At 45.8% G+C, this 17686-nt stretch overlaps 1 protein-coding gene and 1 long non-coding RNA gene across 7 annotated transcripts in view; both read right to left on the reverse strand.

Moving 5' to 3' along the window:
• The window catches only part of LOC121660798 (butyrophilin subfamily 3 member A1-like), a 45820-nt gene extending 28721 nt beyond the window's left edge, over positions 1–17099 (reverse strand). For 3 of the 6 annotated variants that reach the window (XM_042020305.1, XM_042020304.1, XM_042020303.1), the window contains exons 1-4: positions 16742–17098; positions 13154–13252; positions 11973–12314; positions 11086–11361 (exon numbers count right to left, since the gene is read on the reverse strand). In XM_042020305.1, coding sequence (XP_041876239.1) covers positions 11086–11361; positions 11973–12314; positions 13154–13252; positions 16742–16913 — 889 coding nt within the window. In that variant the 5' untranslated portion in view covers positions 16914–17098. Of the gene's footprint in view, positions 1–5537; positions 5739–11085; positions 11362–11972; positions 12315–13153; positions 13253–16741 lie in introns of those variants that run through there. The other 3 variants (XM_042020302.1, XM_042020301.1, XM_042020306.1) reach the window with 3 other exon arrangements.
• On the reverse strand, positions 181–1857 carry LOC121660801. Its single transcript, XR_006014781.1, has 2 exons — positions 1513–1857; positions 181–749 (listed from the first exon to the last, which is right to left on the reverse strand). It is a non-coding gene; the product is annotated as an uncharacterized LOC121660801 (long non-coding RNA).
• Positions 17100–17686: the final 587 nt, after the last annotated feature.

Here is a 17686-nt window from a genome sequence, read left to right on the forward strand (position 1 = left end):
CAGTTATGCCTGTCAAAACCCGTCTCCAGACACTGGTAGAGTCAGCTCCCCTTTTCATCGCTTGGTCGATCACTGGATCATGTGCCAGGGATCCCAAATGCCTCACTTCAGCACCGTCCAGCATCACATCATCACCTGCTGCATCCCAAATACGGACCATCCAACTTATTATGGATTCATCGGACCGTCGGGTGTAATCCTTTCTTAGGCTGTGAAGGTCCTTTATGGACATGGACTCCGTAATGGTTTCTGTGCCTGAGTCTGTTGGTGGTTTTGAGGTTCCTTCCCCTGCATCATCATCATCTTTCACTGGGCGATCAGTTTTGGTTGTGTGCTTTTTCCTCGTGACAGGAGCCACTGTCAGTGGCTTAGACTCTCCATCTGGTTTGGGCTTGCTGTCTGGTTTATCTGCAGCCTGAGTGACTGGGGTATCTACAGGCTTTGCTGATTTATCTTCCTGCCTCTCTACCCTTACCTGCTGCAGTGTGCGATAGGCATATGCCAAAGCCCAACATATTGCAAGGAGCTTGCTCTCATTGGAATTGTCATTGTATTTCTCTTTCAGATATTTTGCCACCTCAGCTGGTTTCTGAACTTGTTCAGGGGGAAACTTGCAAACCATTGGGTCAGAGAACTTCTTCAAGATTTGGCCCATATCCTCCCATTCCCCACACCACTCAGGATGTTCCACCTCTGGGTCAGGTGTCTCATCAGTCACCCTGGAAATCTGAGCTCTCATTCTAGACAAGCTGCAAGACATATGGAGGAAGATTACCAGATTAAATACCAGGCAGGTGATCTCTTTAACATCCAGGGGAAACTGAACATTCTCAAAAGATGACCTATCAAATTTAAAGGGAAGGGAAACCCCGTCTCCTCCTCCTCTAACAATCTGGGTGCAATTACTAATTCCCAAAACAGGCTACTGAAGCTAGGACTGGGGTTAGGACGGAGAAACCACTTATACACACTTCGAACAGCTGCCTGTACCTCTGTCAGCTTCTTATAAATCATTATCACCGAGCACAAGAAGATAGAAATCCTGATTTGTCTCCCTGCTCTGTAAAATTTACATATCAGGGACAAGATTGGAGCAAGTTGTGGATAGGCAAACAACCCTAGGGACCAAAAAAACCCCAGTACCTCAATGAAGCCTAAGGACCAAAAAGACATGAGTACATCGAGCCAGAGAGACATTATGAACGCAACCAACATGGTGATTACTTTACCCCAACACAGAATAAGTAAATTCAAACCAAAATGTAATTAGCACAGGTTTTTTCACTTTCCTTTGAGCCACGCAGTTGGGTGCCACTATTTTTGTTCCGGTTTGGCCAAATTTAGAAATATATCCTCTGAGAGAAGGCACAACTACCCCTTCCCCCCCCAGCTTTGGGAAAAAATAAATTTTCCTCGAAGGAAAGTGAAGAAGATAAAACTATTTATTTACCAAACACACGGGAAAAGGAAAATAAGGCTAAATAATAAAATGTTTCGCTGTGGAGGAAAAACCTGGGAAAGTGTTCGAGTCCTCCCTTTGGTCTCCTTGGAGCTGGGGCTTGGGCCGGGGCCAGGCCCTCTGTGCCCGGTGGAAAGTCCTCCCCATGTGTTCTGAGGTTGAAAGCAGTCCAGTTGAAAAGGGAGAAAATCTGAAATTCCAGAGAAGGAAAAGCAAAATCCAGCTCTCAGTCTCTCTCCGGAGAACAAGAAACTGAAAAAACTGGCCAAAAGCTGACTGGAAAGCAGCAAGCTGGGTGCTTCCTCGCTCCCCTGCCGCAGCTGGGGCGGGGGGGGGGAACCTGGTATCTGTGTGTGACCTTGAACAAGCTGCAAACTGCTTTGAAAAAGTTTTGCTCAGTTTTTTTCCTTCCCCCTCTCAGGCTCAGTTTAGAGGCATAGAAAGACACAGAAATTAATTCCTGGGCATAGGCAGCGATATGGGATACACATCATAAGGTCACCCCAAGACACTATGAAAAACTCCTCATTGAATGATATGATTAATGCATGTGCAAAAATAGGGACTATTTTGACACATCAAATGGCTATACTAACTGAGTCTGTTAGTACGGTTGTCGCAGCAGCTATTAAAGTGACACATCACTGTTATACCTGTGGACAGCTGGGCCACCTTGAATCTCAGTGCCCGCACAGAACTCTGTCCTCTGGAGCAATTAACAACAAAGCAGCCCCGGGAGCAACTTTGTGTAACCGATGTGGTAAACCGGGACATTATGTGAAACAATGTAAATCTCATTTCCATGACAATGGGCAGCCTCTTAAGAATCAGGGGAACTCGAGGGGATGGCAAGTGCAGAAATACTTCCCCAAGAACTGCTGTGCCCAGCACAGGTTTGTGTGACCGACTTGCCTGGGGAGCAAAAGGTTCAGCAGGGATGGATGTTTGCACCGCCAGCACAGTGATTATAGACTCTCCTGCAGTTCATAAAGTGCCTTTGGATGCACATGGACCTATAGGGCAAAACTTAACTGCTTTACTAATAGGAAGATCCAGTGCTACTTTGCAAGGGATTTTCGTGCATCCAGGAGTAATTGATGCAGACTTTACAGGACAAATATGTGCAATGGTTTCTACACCCATTCCTCCTGCAGTCATACCTGCTCATACTCGTATTGCTCAGTTTGTACCTTTCAAATATTTTGTTCCCATCCCATTTAAAGAGAGAGGAGACTAAGGCTTCGGTTCTACTGGCATGCCTCAGGTTTTTTGGACTCAACAATTCTCCAAGGAGAGACCGCAACTGATTTGTGAACTAACACTGAAGGGAGCACAGCCACAGACTGTTAAGATCAAAGGGTTGATTGATACGGGAGCAGATGTCACGGTGATTTCACATCACGACTGGCCAAACTCATGGCCTGTCACTGCAGTGGGAAGTTCAATTGCAGGTCTTGGGGGAATGACACAAAGTTATTTAAGTATGCATTTTGTGCTCATAAAAAATCCAGACAACCAGGTTGCTACAGCTCACCCATATGTGACTGCTGCACCTCTAAATTTATGGGGATGTGACGTTTTGGCCACCTGGGGAGTTACAATTGGCACAAATTTTTAATAGGGGTCATTGTGCAGCAGGGCGGTTGCCACCCAGTAACACTCCTACGATGGTTAACTGACCGACCAGTGTGGCAAGCACAGTGGCCTTTAACACAACAGAAACTTGCAGCCCTGGACAATTTAGTTGATGAGCAGTTATTGCAAGGGCACATAGAGCCGTCTGTCAGCCCTTGGAATACTCCTGTATTTGTGATTCAAAAGAAATCAGGCAAATGGAGATTGGTGCATGATCTGAGATGCATTAATGCAGTCATGGAAGGTATGGGTGCATTGCAACCAGGCATGCCATCTCCTACTATGATTCCTGCAACATGGGACATTTTAGTTGTTGATTTGAAAGACTACTTCTTTACAATTCCCTTACATCCTGATGATAGACCAAAATTTGCATTTTCAGTACCAGCTGTTAACAAAGATGCACCTGTAAAATGATATCAATGGAAAGTTTTACAACAAGGTATGAAAACCAGTCCAACTATTTGTCAAATGTATGTGGCCCGAGCTCTATTGCCTATCAGAGAACAATTCCCTAACAGTTATTGCTATCACTATATGGATGACATACTGATAGCATCTCCTTGCAAACAGGATTTGCAAAACATACAGCCAGAGATTTTAAAGGCTCTTCACAAATATTGATTACAGATTGCACCTGAAAAAATCCAAACAGAAGGACCCTGGAAATATTTGGGATTAAAAATATTTGAACATACCATATGCCCTCAATCTGTTCAATTTGACACTACAGTGCACACCCTAAATGATGCACAGAAATTGTTAGGAACCATTAATTGGCTGTGTCCCTATTTAGGACTCACCCCTGCACAACTTTCTCCTTTGTTTCATATATTAGCAGGAGATTCAGATTTAAACTCACCAAGACAGATTACCCCTGAAGCTCAACAGGCCTTAGATAAAGTACAACAAACTATTTCCAATCACCATGTGTACCGTGTGGACCCTGACATTGATATCGTTGTTTTTGTTGTAATTCCAGAATTTCATCCAATAGGTATTATTGCACAATGGTCTGATCATTGGTCCCTTGACCCATTGCATATTTTAGAATGGATGTTTTTACCTCACAAACCTAAAAAAACTGTCACTACAATTTTTGAATTGATTGCTCGGTTAATTATTGTCGACACTGATGCCTGCAAATTGCTGCCCAAAATCCTGCTAAATTTACTATTCCTATTCAGCAAGATTATTTTGAATGGTCCTTGGCCAATAGTTCTGCACTGCAGAGCACACTGCAGAGCTTACACAGGACAAATTGATTACCATTTTCCCAGTCATAAATTGCTACAATCACTGAATACCATCCCATTATTAGCAAAACCTAAATTAAGTTGTACTCCTGTAAATGGGCCTACAGTATTTACAGATGGGTCAGGAAAATCAGGAACAGCAATTGTTACCTGGAGAAATGAGGATGGATGGCAGACTTTGCAAGGTCAGGGTACTGGATCCGCACAATTGGTCGAATTAAAAGCAGTTACTATGGCCTTTCACCATTTTAATGAACCTTTTAACCTAATTGTTGATTCAGCTTATGTTGCAGATGTGGTACAATGAGTAGATCTTTCCCTTTAAAAAGAAGTGAATAATGATGATTTGTTTCTTTTGCTACAGGCTTTATGGACAGCTGTTTTGCAACGCATTTATCCTTTTTATGTTTTGCATATTAGAAGCCATACAAACCTACCAGGATTTCTTGCAGAAGGTAATGCCTGTGCTGATGCATTAGCTAATCCTGTTTGGGCAGTTCCTCAGCCAGATAAACTAGCCCAGGCTAAAACATCTCATACCTTTTTTCATCAAAATGCACGCACATTGTGTAAACAGTTTTCGCTGCCACCTACAGAAGCTCGTGCTGTTGTTAGTGCTTCCCCAGATTGTCATAACTTTAATGGACCTTTACCCTTAGGAATAAATCCCCGTGGTCTTTTGGCCCTACAGCTTTGGCAGACTGATGTTACACACATTTCAGAATTTGGTCGTTTTAAATATGTTCATGTATCCATTGACACCTTTTCCTCTGTTACATGGGCTTCTGCTCATGCTGGAGAAAAGGCCCATGGAGAAAATGATGTCATTTTGCACTGGCAGCAAGCCTTCGCTGCTTTAGGCACACCTGCCTGTGTGAAAACTGACAGTGGGCCAGCCTATGCCTCTCAGAAAGTTAGGAAATTTTTATGTCTGTGGGGTACCTCTCACAAATTTGGTGTTCCTCATTCTCCCACTGGTCAGGCTGTTGTTGAACATGCTCATCACACACTTAAAACAAAAAGGGAGAACAAAAGTCCATACTTTTGAAAGCTGTATATACCATAAATCACTTGACCATATTGGCTCATTCAAACAATCCCTCAATTTTAAATCATTTTTATTCCTTGCAGTCCACCAGTGAAACACATTTGCCTCGAGCTAAAGTATGGGTAAGGAATTTGCTTACCAGCCAGTGGGAAGGTCCCTGGGACCTTGTCACTTGGGGGCGTGGATACGCTTGTGTTTCCACAGATACTGGACCACGGTGGGTGCCAGCAAGGTGTGTGCATCCTGATTTGCAGCAGAACATCCCACCGCCTGTTCAGCCAGATCCTGAGGATAACAGCAACACAGGCTGGTGACCTTGGCAGCGCAGTTCGAGCTACCTCTGACCAGAGAAAGCATTGAGCACCGGTGACCAAGGAGGACTCTATTGCACTGTATATGCCTGTGATCAAGGGTATTGGCTTGCATTGGGATGTACTGGAGTGCAAATGGCAACAAATAACAGAAAAATGCAGGTGCCAATATGGTCCTTGTCAGTTTTGCTGAGCTTACTGCCTGCTGTTTCTGCTTGGCCTGTCAGTCAGCTGAGAACCAACATGTGAGTTACCCTGGCCAATGTGACAGGGCAAGATACTCTGTGCTTAGCCACTGCTACTCCTGACAATCCTTTTCCTACCTGCCTTGTTGGCTTGCCGATAGATGACTGGCCAAAGCCTAAGACAGTTAGCAAACTTTTAAATAATGCAATCACGCTGATGCTTGAGATCAATGGGTTTCATACCTTCCCCCTGCAACTCTTGAGCTGCAGGAAATAGAGCTTTTAGGATCTGTGAAAATGGACCTTTGTGTTAAGTTTAATTACTCTGGATCCAATCAGTCCAAAGTATGGGATGTTTCTCCTAACCAACCCATATTTGCAAATGAAAGTGCCTGGTGCAATTCCAGTTCACCACATATTTCACACTCTACTATTGTTCCTCTGGCTTTGCTACCAGGGGTGTTTTTTATTTGTGGAGACTGAGCATGGGCTGCAATTCCATCACACATCAAGGGAGGTCCTTGCAGCTTAGGACGACTCTCACTGTTAGCACCTAACACATAGCTATGATTTTACAGCATAAACCACGGAGGGGAAAATGCAGCACCCATGCGTTTGCCCCTGATTGTGATGACAACACCAAATTTTGGCCATCAGGTACTCGATGGGCTGTTTCCTTCCTTTCTCCACAAATAGCATCTGCTAAAGCATTGGGACTGTTAAACAAGTTAGGATGTTGGTTAGCTTGGCAGACTAACGCCACTTCACTTGCTTTAGCTGGATTATTAACAGATGTTGGTTCAGTAAGGCATGCTACACTGCAAAATAGAGCTGCCATTGATTTTTTGTTACTAGCACATGGACATGGATGTGAGGATTTCGATGGAATGTGTTGTACAAATTTGTCTGATCATTCAAAATCTATTCATGCCCACATTAAAGAATTACAAACAAGTGTGTCAAATTGCGTGAAGAATCAGAATCTGATTGGCTTACTAGTTTGTTTGGCAATTGGCAAATTGCAGGATGGATCAAAAATCTACTTAAAATTGGATGCCTGATCCTATTGGATTTTTTTTGCATCCTGCTCATTGTGCCATGTTTATTGTCTTTTTTGCAAAGGGCCCTGCAAAAGTCAATAAACACTGCCTTTGTAATACAAAAAAAAGGGGGGACCTGATAAGGCTGACAGCTGGTTTGGGGGCCTCACAGAGCCTGACCTGAAATTGGTCAGAATTTACCCATGAGAATTTTACAGTGAAATTCTGCAGCTTCAGTGAAACCCACAGAGAAAGGCAAGAAGATAATCAATGAGAGAAGATGTTCTGGACACAAGGAGAGGATGTTCTTGTTTTGGGACATTAAGAGTGTACAAGGAAGAACTTGGCAGATACTATGTAGCAACTATACCTTTGCTTGTATAGCTGATTGTTTTAATGCTTGAATGGTCATTGTTTGCTCAGCAGCCAAACTCAATAAGCCACTGCAATTGTGAAGAGGTATAAGAATAGCAGTAGAGAAAATAAAAACTTTTACGACTTTGGATTACAACAAATGTGTTCTGTTGTGTCCGTCTCAACAAACCCACATAGGTTGGTGAGATTCAAGGCTGACCACTGGGATTCTGAAGATGAAACTACAGTGGGTCAGAAGCCAACTGCACCTCAACAGAGAAGGAAATCCTGTCAGCCTATGAAGGAGTTCAAGCTGCCTCAGAGGTGATTGGCACAGAGGCAAAACTTTTCCTGGCACCCTGACTACTGGTGCTGGGGTGGATGTTCAAAGGAAAAGTTCCGTCTACCCACCACACCACTGACACCACATGGAGGAAATGGATCGCCCTCATCACACAGCGCACCTTTATTGGAAACTTGAATTGCCCTGGCATCTTGGAAATAATTACCAATTGGCCTGAAGGTGAAAATTTTGGTCTGATGGATGAAGAGGAGTAGGAACAGGTGACTCTTGATGAGGAAGCTCCACCATACAACCAACTGCCACAAGACGAAACATGCTACACTCTTTTCATTGATAGTTCCTGTCACATCGTAGGGATGAACCGAAAGTGGAAAGCAGCCATATGGAGCCCCACACAAGAAGTTGCAGAAGCTACTGAAGGAGAAGGTGAATCGAGCCAACTTGCTGAACTCAAAGCAATCCAGCTGGCTGGGACATTGCTGAAAGAGAGAAGTGGCCAAATCTCTGCCTTTACACTGATTCATGGATGGTAGCCAATGCTGTGTGGGGGTGGCTGGAAAGGTGTAAAAAAGGCCAGATGGCAGCATAGAGGAAGACCAGTCTGAGCTACTGAAGCATGGCAAGACATTGCCACTCAGGTAGAGGAGCTTCCTGTGAAAGTCAATCATGTGTATGCCCATGTACCCAAGAGTTGGGCTAATGAGGAGCACCGCAACAATGAACAGGTGGAACAGGTTGCAAAAATAGAGGTGTCACAGATGGATTTGGATTGGAAACACAAGGGAGAGTTATTTCTGGCTTGATGGGCCCATGATGCCTCAGGCCATCAGGGCAGAGATGCCACCTATAAGTGGGCACGAGACCAAGGGGTGGATCTGACCATGGACAGTATCTCCCAGGTGATCCATGACTGTGAGACATGCGCTGCGATCAAGCAGGCCAAGCGGGTGAAGCCTCTGTGGTACGGTGGGCGATGGTCCAAATACAAGTATGGGGAGGCCTGGCAGGTTGATTACATCACACTGCCTCAAACCCGCCAAGGCAAGCGCTATGTGCTCACAATGGTAGAAGCCACCACTGGATGGCTGGAGACCGACCCTGTGCCTCACGTTACTGCCCGGAACACCATCCTGGGCCTTGAAAAGCAGATCCTTTGGAGGCATGAGAGAATTGAGTCGGACAATGGGACTCATTTTAAGAACAGCCTCATAAACACCTTGGCCAGGGAACATGGCATTGAGTGGGTGTACCACATCCCTTACCATGCACCAGCAGCTGGGAAAGCTGAGTTGTGCAATGGACTCTTACAACATTGAAGGCAATGGGTGGTGGGACATTCAAGCAGTGGGATCTTCATTTAGCAAAAGCTACATAGGTGGTTAACACCAGAGGTTCCACTAACCGAGCAGGCCCTGCCCAATCTGAATCCCTGCGTACAACAGACAAAGTTCTGGTGGGGCATATGAGAAGTATGTTAGGAAAGACTGTTTGGATTAATTCTGCCTCAAGCAAAGACAAACTCATCCATGGGGTTGTCTTTACTCAGGGGCCAGGTTGCACATGGTGGGTGATGCAGAAGGATGGAGAGACAAGATGTAACCCTCAAGGGGACCTTATTTTGGGGTGAACTGTCTGTCATACTGTACCTGTATCTAGATCTAGATGTACATATGTATAGAATTAGGGTAATGCATGTATGTGTATACAGTTTAAAAGTCTAAGTTTGATGTAACGCTGGTATGGGAAATAAATTTGTGGTGGATAATGTTGTGGGTTATGCTTTTTCTTAGGGAATTTTCTTCCCATTTGTTCCACAGGAGATGGTGAATGGATAGTATTTAAGAGATAAAAGATATCTGGGCGTCTTGGAATTCCATTGAAATGGTTCCACGGGGGAAGGGGAAAGTGGTGTGGTTTCAGCAGTTTCTTAGCTAGGGGTGGGTCAGTCTTGGCCCAGCTTGGAGGGGAGAAGGTGGTGGTTTTTGGTGCTCCACTTCTGCTGCCAGAGGGGTTTGGCGCTGCTGTGAAGTTTCTCCTGACTGCCTATTGGTAAGGCCGCTGCTTACAGTGAATTGTCTGGTGACTGGGACTTTCTCTGCAGCACCCACTCTCGCCAGGGGAGACCCACACCTTCTCTCTCCTGAAAGAGAGAGAGAGAGAGAGAGCACCTTCCCCGCTGCTGATGGACTGGAACCTCACCAGAGCTGCCATCACCAGGATATTTCACTGGACACGTGAGGACACAGGGAAACCCAGCAACCCCCTTTACGCTCCACCTTCTCTCTCTTCCCAGGGCCACCATTAACCCCTGGGGAGGCTCAGGGCTTGCATTGGAGTGCCCCCTGCATCCATGGGGGTGTCACTGCACCCCCTCTGCCTCAATATGGGCCAACAGTGCCTCCTTGCTGGTGTGGTCATAACTACGCCAAAAAGGAAAAGCGCTTGATTGGTAGGAAAAAGGCTGTTATTGGGTTTTCTGTTTTGGTTTTTTTTGTTGTTGTTGTTTCTGTTGTTATTGTTTGTTTTTCTCTATATAAATAGATAGATAGATAGATAGATAGATTCTAGTAAAGAACTGTTATTCATTTTCACATATATTTGCCCAAAACCCCGTAATTTCAAAGCTGTAATAAGTTGGAGGGAGAGGGGTCATCTCTTCCATTCCAGGAAGGTTCCTGTCTTCCTTGGAAGACACCTAGCTCTTAAAACACGACAATTTGCCTCTTAGCTCCCCACTATTTCATAGCAGGCAGGGAGAAGGTGTGTGGTTTATATTCCTCTTTTAGCATGAATCTGTAGAAGCCCGGAAGTTTTCAAGGCCATGTTGGACAGGACTTTGAAAAATGTGGTCTAGTGAGTGGCATCTGTGTCCATGCAGGGATGCTTGGAATGAGGCGATCTTTAAGGCCGCATCAAACCCAAATCATTCTATGATTCCATAATTCTGGCATTCTGTGCTGTTTTTGATCAGTGAATCCAGGCTGACCAGCTCCACTTGACATTATCAATACCTGCACACAAATGGTGCCCACTGTCCAGCTGGGGGGAACTGGCAGCCTGAAACATCTCCTTAGCCCAGCAGAGAAATCCCAATAGGTAGGGCCCCCATTCCCATCAGTCCCATAGCCAGGGATGCTGCACACTCAGGTGTCTCTCAGGTGGGCTCACACCTCCCCAGCAGGGATTATTGCAGCTCGCCAGCCCCACACGGGTCAGAACAGGGCTCAGGCTGGGCATGGAGCATCCAGAGCATCTCTTGGCACAGGAACTCCCCCCAGGCTCTTTTGCAGCTTAACCAAGCTGTTCCTGCCTGCTCCATTTCACCACACAGTGCAACTGCCTTCGAACCTAGTGCAGTCCAGGCTCTGGGTCTCCTGGGACATTCAGGTTTAGAGCTCTTTCTGTGCCTAAAACTACAAGGGCTGCCATGGCCTCACAGGGCTCCTGAGACCATGACCCTCCAGCAAAGACTTCTCAGGATGATGGGACTCACCTGAGAGACTCAAAGTAGTTTTCTTCTCCACCTGCAGCAGGGGGTTCAGGGTCTGACAGGTGACTTTTCCCACTTGCTCTCCTGTAACTGTGACTCGACTCCATACACTGAAGAGATTCCTGCTGTCCTGGTGTATTTCAGTGTCTGCTGAAAGCCCCTGTCCATCCTCAGTAACCCACTGGACAGTAGGTTTGGGGAACCATCCCTGTGATCTGCAGCCAAGCTCGAGCCCTTTCTCCTGGTAGCCCAGAACGTCAATGAACACTTCCCCAGTACCTTAAAGGCAAGAGAGTTTGTTAGTGGGAGAAGTTGGCATGAAAGCAGCTCTTCCTTGGATTCACAGCTCTTGCTTAACCCAGAGTTTTCTGCCAGTTTCTGTCAGTCCTTCACACAACCTTTCCAATGGTCTATCTGTCACACTCCCACACTCCACCTGCCATAAGTCCCAAATCTCCTTTGGCTGAAAAAGAGCTAAAATGTAGGATTGGTTTGCCACCAGACAGTGCAACTGCCTTTGAACCCAGTGCAGTCCAGGCTCTGTGTCTCCTGGAACATTCAGGTTTAGGGTTCCTTCCTTGCCTAAAACTGTGAGGGCTGCCATGACCTTCCTGGGGCTGGTAAGATTAGCAATTCCTGGGTTCCCTCCTGGGTGGTGGCACATGGGTTGAATTTTCTTGGCTCTTTACAGACCTCTCAGTGATTTACAAATGAAGTGTGACAGGGATCAAAAGGCAGCTGCCATGTGGCCCACGGTCTGCTGGGAGTGGGGAGGTGATGTGTTGGGTCATATGAGGCGGCATCAGCTGGGGGACAGTGACCATTCGGAGAGCTCTTTTCCCTCTGTAAGAACTTTCCCCCTTCCTCACCCAGCCCAGAAAGTATCCAACCTGCAACGCTGAGCTTGGTGTCATTTTCAGCGAACCAGACACTGGATTCCACGCTGCAAATGTATCTTCCTTCATCTGCTGGTTGGACATTCTTTAATGTCAGGGACACGTTCCCAGTGGCAAATCCATCTCCTGGCACTGATGTTCTCCCACGGTATTTCTGCATTGGTTCACCCCCAAAATGCCCGTATGTGTAGATGTCCTCTGTGTGCCCATCTGTGATTTTTATCCAGTGCACTTGGGGGTTGTCCAGTGGCTTTGTGGAAGAGATGGTGCAAGGAAGGATTGTATCCTGACCGACAATTCCAACTACAGTCAGGGGAGCCGTGACTCTGAAATGTTCTGTGGAAACCAAACTTGAGTGAGCATCTGGCTGACATCAATCAGAAAATGTACTGGTGTGAAGGACAGAGGACTGGGAGTAACAGTGCTGAAGAACTGAAAGTTGCAAATATTCAGACATTTGTCTCTTCTGTTCATACACCTTTAGGCCATGATCATCACAGAAATACACCAAAATCTGAGAAAAAAAAAGCCCAAGAGTTCTTTCAGGAAAGTTTTAAGTTTTGAAAAGAAACCCAGGAAAGCAGAATCAATGGTTTGATGAAAATTACAATACTTTTTCTGAAGTTTTCATAAAAGAGAAATTAATTCTGGTTTGGAGCATTCACTCCCTATCTCCTTATTTTCTTATCTCTGAGGCGAAATGGGAACTGGCGAAATTGAAAAGCCCAAAGTAATAGATGAAAGGATTGATACAAGTTACAGAGAATAGAAATATTTTGTGGAAAATGAAAAAATAAAAAGTATAAAAGCATGTCCAGAGCCATTCCATGCAGCTTCCCAGCTGTCCCTGCCCCTTTGCAGCCCTGTGCCACCAGCAGCGGGGCAGCTGTGCCAATGCCAACTGCCCACGCAGGCAGGGAAATGCTCCTGGCACTGGGGAGGGCTGGACAGGGCAGAGCTGCCTTGGCTTAGGGCTTCCCTGGCTCCACCAAGGAAGAGAAACTCCGGCTGCAAAGGGCTGGATTCCCCAAGAGCAGAGGGGCAGGGCAGCTCTGGCTCTTGTGGAGTTCAAATCAGGGCTGCTCAGGAGACCATGGCCCTCAGCTCCTGCACTTCTGATCATCTGCAGGCTGGAATCCCCCAGAAAGGAGCAGAACAGCTCCTGGAAGCGTTACCTGAGACAGGGATGGCCAGAAGCAGGGCCAGAGCCAACAGGAGCCATCTCCTCTGCTCCATCCCTGCAGTCCCCGGGGTGGGATGATCCCGCAGCTGACCTGGAACAGGCACAGAAGGGAAGTGAGCAAAGAAGGGAAATCCTGTCCCAAAGCCCTCTGATCTCTCTCACCTGGCACCTGGCACCAGCTGCAACTTCTGAAGATGCCAAGTGCTCAAAGAGTTGAGTTCAGACATCAAGAAAACTTGTGCCTTTCCAGAGATCTCAATTACCCCTGCAGATACTGGGAATATCTCTCAGTCCAATGTGCTCCCAGGAAATTGTGACAGGGGATGCAAGAGAGGAAAATTCAACCCAGACCCCACTGTGAACTTTAATGGACACCTTAACTAACACACCACATGAAACCTCTGGTCTGGGTTGCTCAAGTCTCTCTGCCCATGATCTGAGATGGGGGAAAAGGAGGAAGAAACTCTTTCCCCCTCCCATGCCCACATTTGGAGGAAGGGGAATCCATGGCACTTGGTATCCTGAAATTACAGCTCCCTGAGAACCATCAGGCTGCAGAGTGACAGTGCCTCAGCTCAGCACAAACCTGGAATCACTATGGGAGCTGTACCAGGGTTGGCTTTGCTGCACTGCACTAAAGATCTTGCCCTTCTCTGGCTCTGGCTCCCTCTGCACTTTATCATTGCCAGGATGTGCCTGACTGCCCTTATCTCAGTCCCCATAGCAACACTTTTGGTGTGATATCTTCATTACTTTATGAGTGTATTAGTGTTCAATATTCCCACTTTAGTGACCAGTGAGGAAGGTGGGCCATCCTAATGACTGCCAAGCTGGAATTCAACATGCTGCACTGCATTGTCTGGATACATCTCAGCTTCTAGACAAGGCTGTCTCCAGGTCTCACAGCTGTGTCTGATGTAACTAAATCGGATGCTGTTTGAACAGGTGTGGTGGTGGATCAAGGCAGACATCAGTATTCTACATTCTGGATCAATTCTTGTCCTGGGAAGACACCTGCCATATTGGGCCACTGGGGAAGCACAATTGCAGTTACAGGGGAAGTGTTTAATTCACTGGATTTTAATCACAAATTCTCCCTCTTCACTTGCTAAGGAGAGACAGGAACTCCTGGAGGGATTTCATCCAATTCACCACAGACCACCACAATGGGGATTCATCTCCACTCTGATCTCCACAGCACAGGCTTTCTCCTCTGAGCTGGTTGTTCTGAGCTGTATTTATGGGACTTGGAGACAAATGGGCACTGTGATGTCTCTGGTTGGGTTTTGGCTGGGATAGAGTTAATTTTCTTCCTTGTAGCTGGTCCAGGGCTTTTTGGGTTTTTTTTGATTCAGGATGAGAACAATGTTGATAACACACCAATGTTTCAGTTGTTGCTCAGCTGTGCTCACCCCAAGTGACTTTTCAGTGTCTCTTGCTCTGCCTGTGTGGAGCTGCACAAGAAACCAGGAGGGAGCAGGGCCAGGACAGGTGACCTGGATGGGCCAGGGGAATATTTCAGACCATGGAATGTCCTGCCCAGTATATAAACCGATGAATTGGCAGGAAGGGGGCTGATCACTGCCCAGGGGCAGCCTGGGCAACAGTCAGTGAGTGGTGAGTAATTGGACTGGGCATTGCTTGAGTTTTATTCCTCCCTCTCTCTCCCCCTCTTTCCTTTTCATTGCAATTCTTCTTACTATATTTTTTTACTCTCTTTCAATTCTTAAGCTGTTCTTGTCTCAATCAAAAATTTTCTTTCCAATTCTCCTCCCCACTCAGGGAGTGCCAAGGGCCAGGGAGTGAGTGAGCTGCTGTGTGGTACTTAGTGGCCATCTGGGGTTAAACCATGAGAGTCTCACATCATTCAAGAAGCCAAAGGTCTTGAGGTGAGATGGCCACAAACTCAGTTCCACTGAACACATCACCCACGTGTCTGTAAACTACAGAGGGAGCTCAGGGCACTGAATGTCAACCTGCAGCTGGCACTGAACTCTGGAAACTGTCATGTTAAATTCTGTTGTTTCTGCTGTCCAGGGGTTTTTAAGGGTTTGGAAATGCACTACGTCTGTGCTTTGCAGGTGATTTTCCCATAAGGCCATAGGAAATTTTGTTGGAAGCATTAATTTGGAGAGTTGATATGGGAAAGAGGTCAGTTGCTCTTAGAAATGAGGGGTTTGCTCCTCAGTCACTTAAAAATATCTCTCAGGGACTGTTTTGGATATTATTAAGGCTGGGATATTAATCCAGACATTTGGGGAGAGGCAGATGTGACACAGGACTTGTAGAAACCTGTTCCCCTCTGGATGAGCAGCTGGAGGCTTAGAAAAGGAAAATGTCACAAGACAGGAACATCTGACCCAGGAATTCCAGCCAGAACATGCTGAGACCTTACACACCTTGTTCAGCAACACTGAAACTTCTTCTGACAAATGTCATGGTCTTTTTTCATCCAACTTTTACAAAATGTTCCTGTCATCCAAGGAGGGCCCCAAAGAGACCTCGCTGTCTAACAAATTATCAGTTCCTACTTCAGAGACCAAAACCACATTCCCAAACAAACTGAATACTTTTCAAAAGACCTGAAAATAGGTCTAAAAAACTCAACACAACAAAAAACCAAATAAACAAACAAACAAAGTAACACACAAAGGCAGAGTTTTGCCATCCCCTGAGGCTTCATGTTCAACACGGCTAACAGACACAGCCGGCCACAGTTTAACTGAGGGCAATAATCAGTGTTAGACCAGAAGGGGAGAAAATGGAGTGGAGTTGACACTGACTCTGCAACACCTGTGAGGTCTGAAAAGATCATTGAATGCTCTGAAATCATGAGAAGAATGATTTAATTGATAAACAATGTCATGATGACATGAGGTTTGCTGCTTATGAATTGACAACCTCAATCATTCAAGGAAATGAAACTAACCAGGAAATGTTTAAGCTTACTCACATTTCTGCAGGGGCTGCTGACCCCTGGGTGCTCTGGGAGTTATCATCATCCTGAGTTACCATAAAATCAAGGCAGTTTCACACTGTTGCAGCTTGCAACAGGAAAGAGTTCCAAGTGGCCAGACTTGGAACCAGCTTTGCTTGCTGGGAAGGAAGTTCCAGCATTATCATCAGCCCTAATTTGCCTCAAGGCCCTGCCCCAAGGCGGTCCCTGGGCCCAACAGCCCTTTCCAGAGGGGGAATTCCGCCCTTCTCTCCTGCTCTGCAGCCTCCCCTTCCAAGCTGTACCAGGACAGCACAGCCAGCTCTGGACACCAAAGGCAGCAGAACCATCCTTGGGGAAACAAACACCAGACCCAGATGGCCAGTCCATAGCTCAGCTTTTCCCCCAAATGACCATTCCCTGTCACTTTCAGTTCCTCTCTGAGCCCCCCTGGAAACACCTGTGCTGCTGATGCTCCCAATTCTTGCCACCTTTGCCTGAGGAGACCTGGGGGATGGGAAGAGCTTGCTGGTCCCTGTGTGCACAGCTGGGGTGAAGGGAAGAGAGTGGTTCCTTTCCACCCTGACAGCAGCAGCACATTCACCACTTGTTCAGGACAGAAAGAAACAACACAGAGCTGCTTACCTGCCTCGGTCAGCAAAGGTGAGCACTGATATGGGACAGGTATTTTTCTTCTTGCCAGAAAATTTCCACCTGTAGAAACAATGGAAAATGAACAGAAGAATTTCATTCCAAAGTTTAAATGTGGCAATCCTCTGCCCAAAAATCTCTTTGCTGCCTGAAGGTCATGTCTCATCTGCCATATGAGCGCTTTGTTTTGGTGTTGGCAAATGGAGCTTCAATGTTTCAGAGATGTCTAAGACCAGCAGGGATCCTGCTCAATGCCCACAAAATGTGGTTTATTTAAGAATTAGAGCTGGCTTTTGCTTGTTAACAGGTAAGAACTATCTCCACATATTCAGTTCAAGGTGAACTTTGATCAGTCTGTTTAGAGATTGACTCTGAACACTGAAAAAGAAAAGACAAATAAAACAGTAAAGATTAAGCTGGTCTGTGGGTGTTCCGGAAAATCACATGTCATGTCTTTGTCAGCGAGTTTCCAAGAAGAATTTTTAGGTCAATATCAGAGAAAATGACCAAGTCACTCATGTGTTAAGGATAGGTTTACATTATCTATACTAAATCCCATAATGGCAATGATCACTGAGGATATGTTCGTTTGTAAATAGTCACCATAGTCACTGTGAAAATTTGAAAGTTCCTTGAAATTTAGTTATTAATAAAATTTTAAAGAATTCCATTGTTAATTCCCTCTTCCTTTTAAGGTTTTTGCATTGATTTCTACTTCATTGATTGTCAGTATTATTTCATTTGCATCATTTTTTCCTGTCTGTGCAGTAAAAGAAAAGTCTGGATTTCTAAAGAATTATGACATGAAGAGCAGGAAGATCCACCTAGAGAAAGAAAGATTAAATTAAAACAGAGATGGATGAGATATTGCAAGAGAAACTGCTGAGAGCTACTCATCTCCACAGCTTTTCCCAAAATCTTATGGCAGACAGAGACACA

The sequence above is a fragment of the Corvus kubaryi genome, unplaced genomic scaffold (assembly GCF_017639235.1).
Source record: "Corvus kubaryi isolate FWS band 111438036 unplaced genomic scaffold, C.kubaryi_AGA036_p1.0 36940, whole genome shotgun sequence".
Lineage (NCBI taxonomy): Eukaryota > Metazoa > Chordata > Aves > Passeriformes > Corvidae > Corvus > Corvus kubaryi.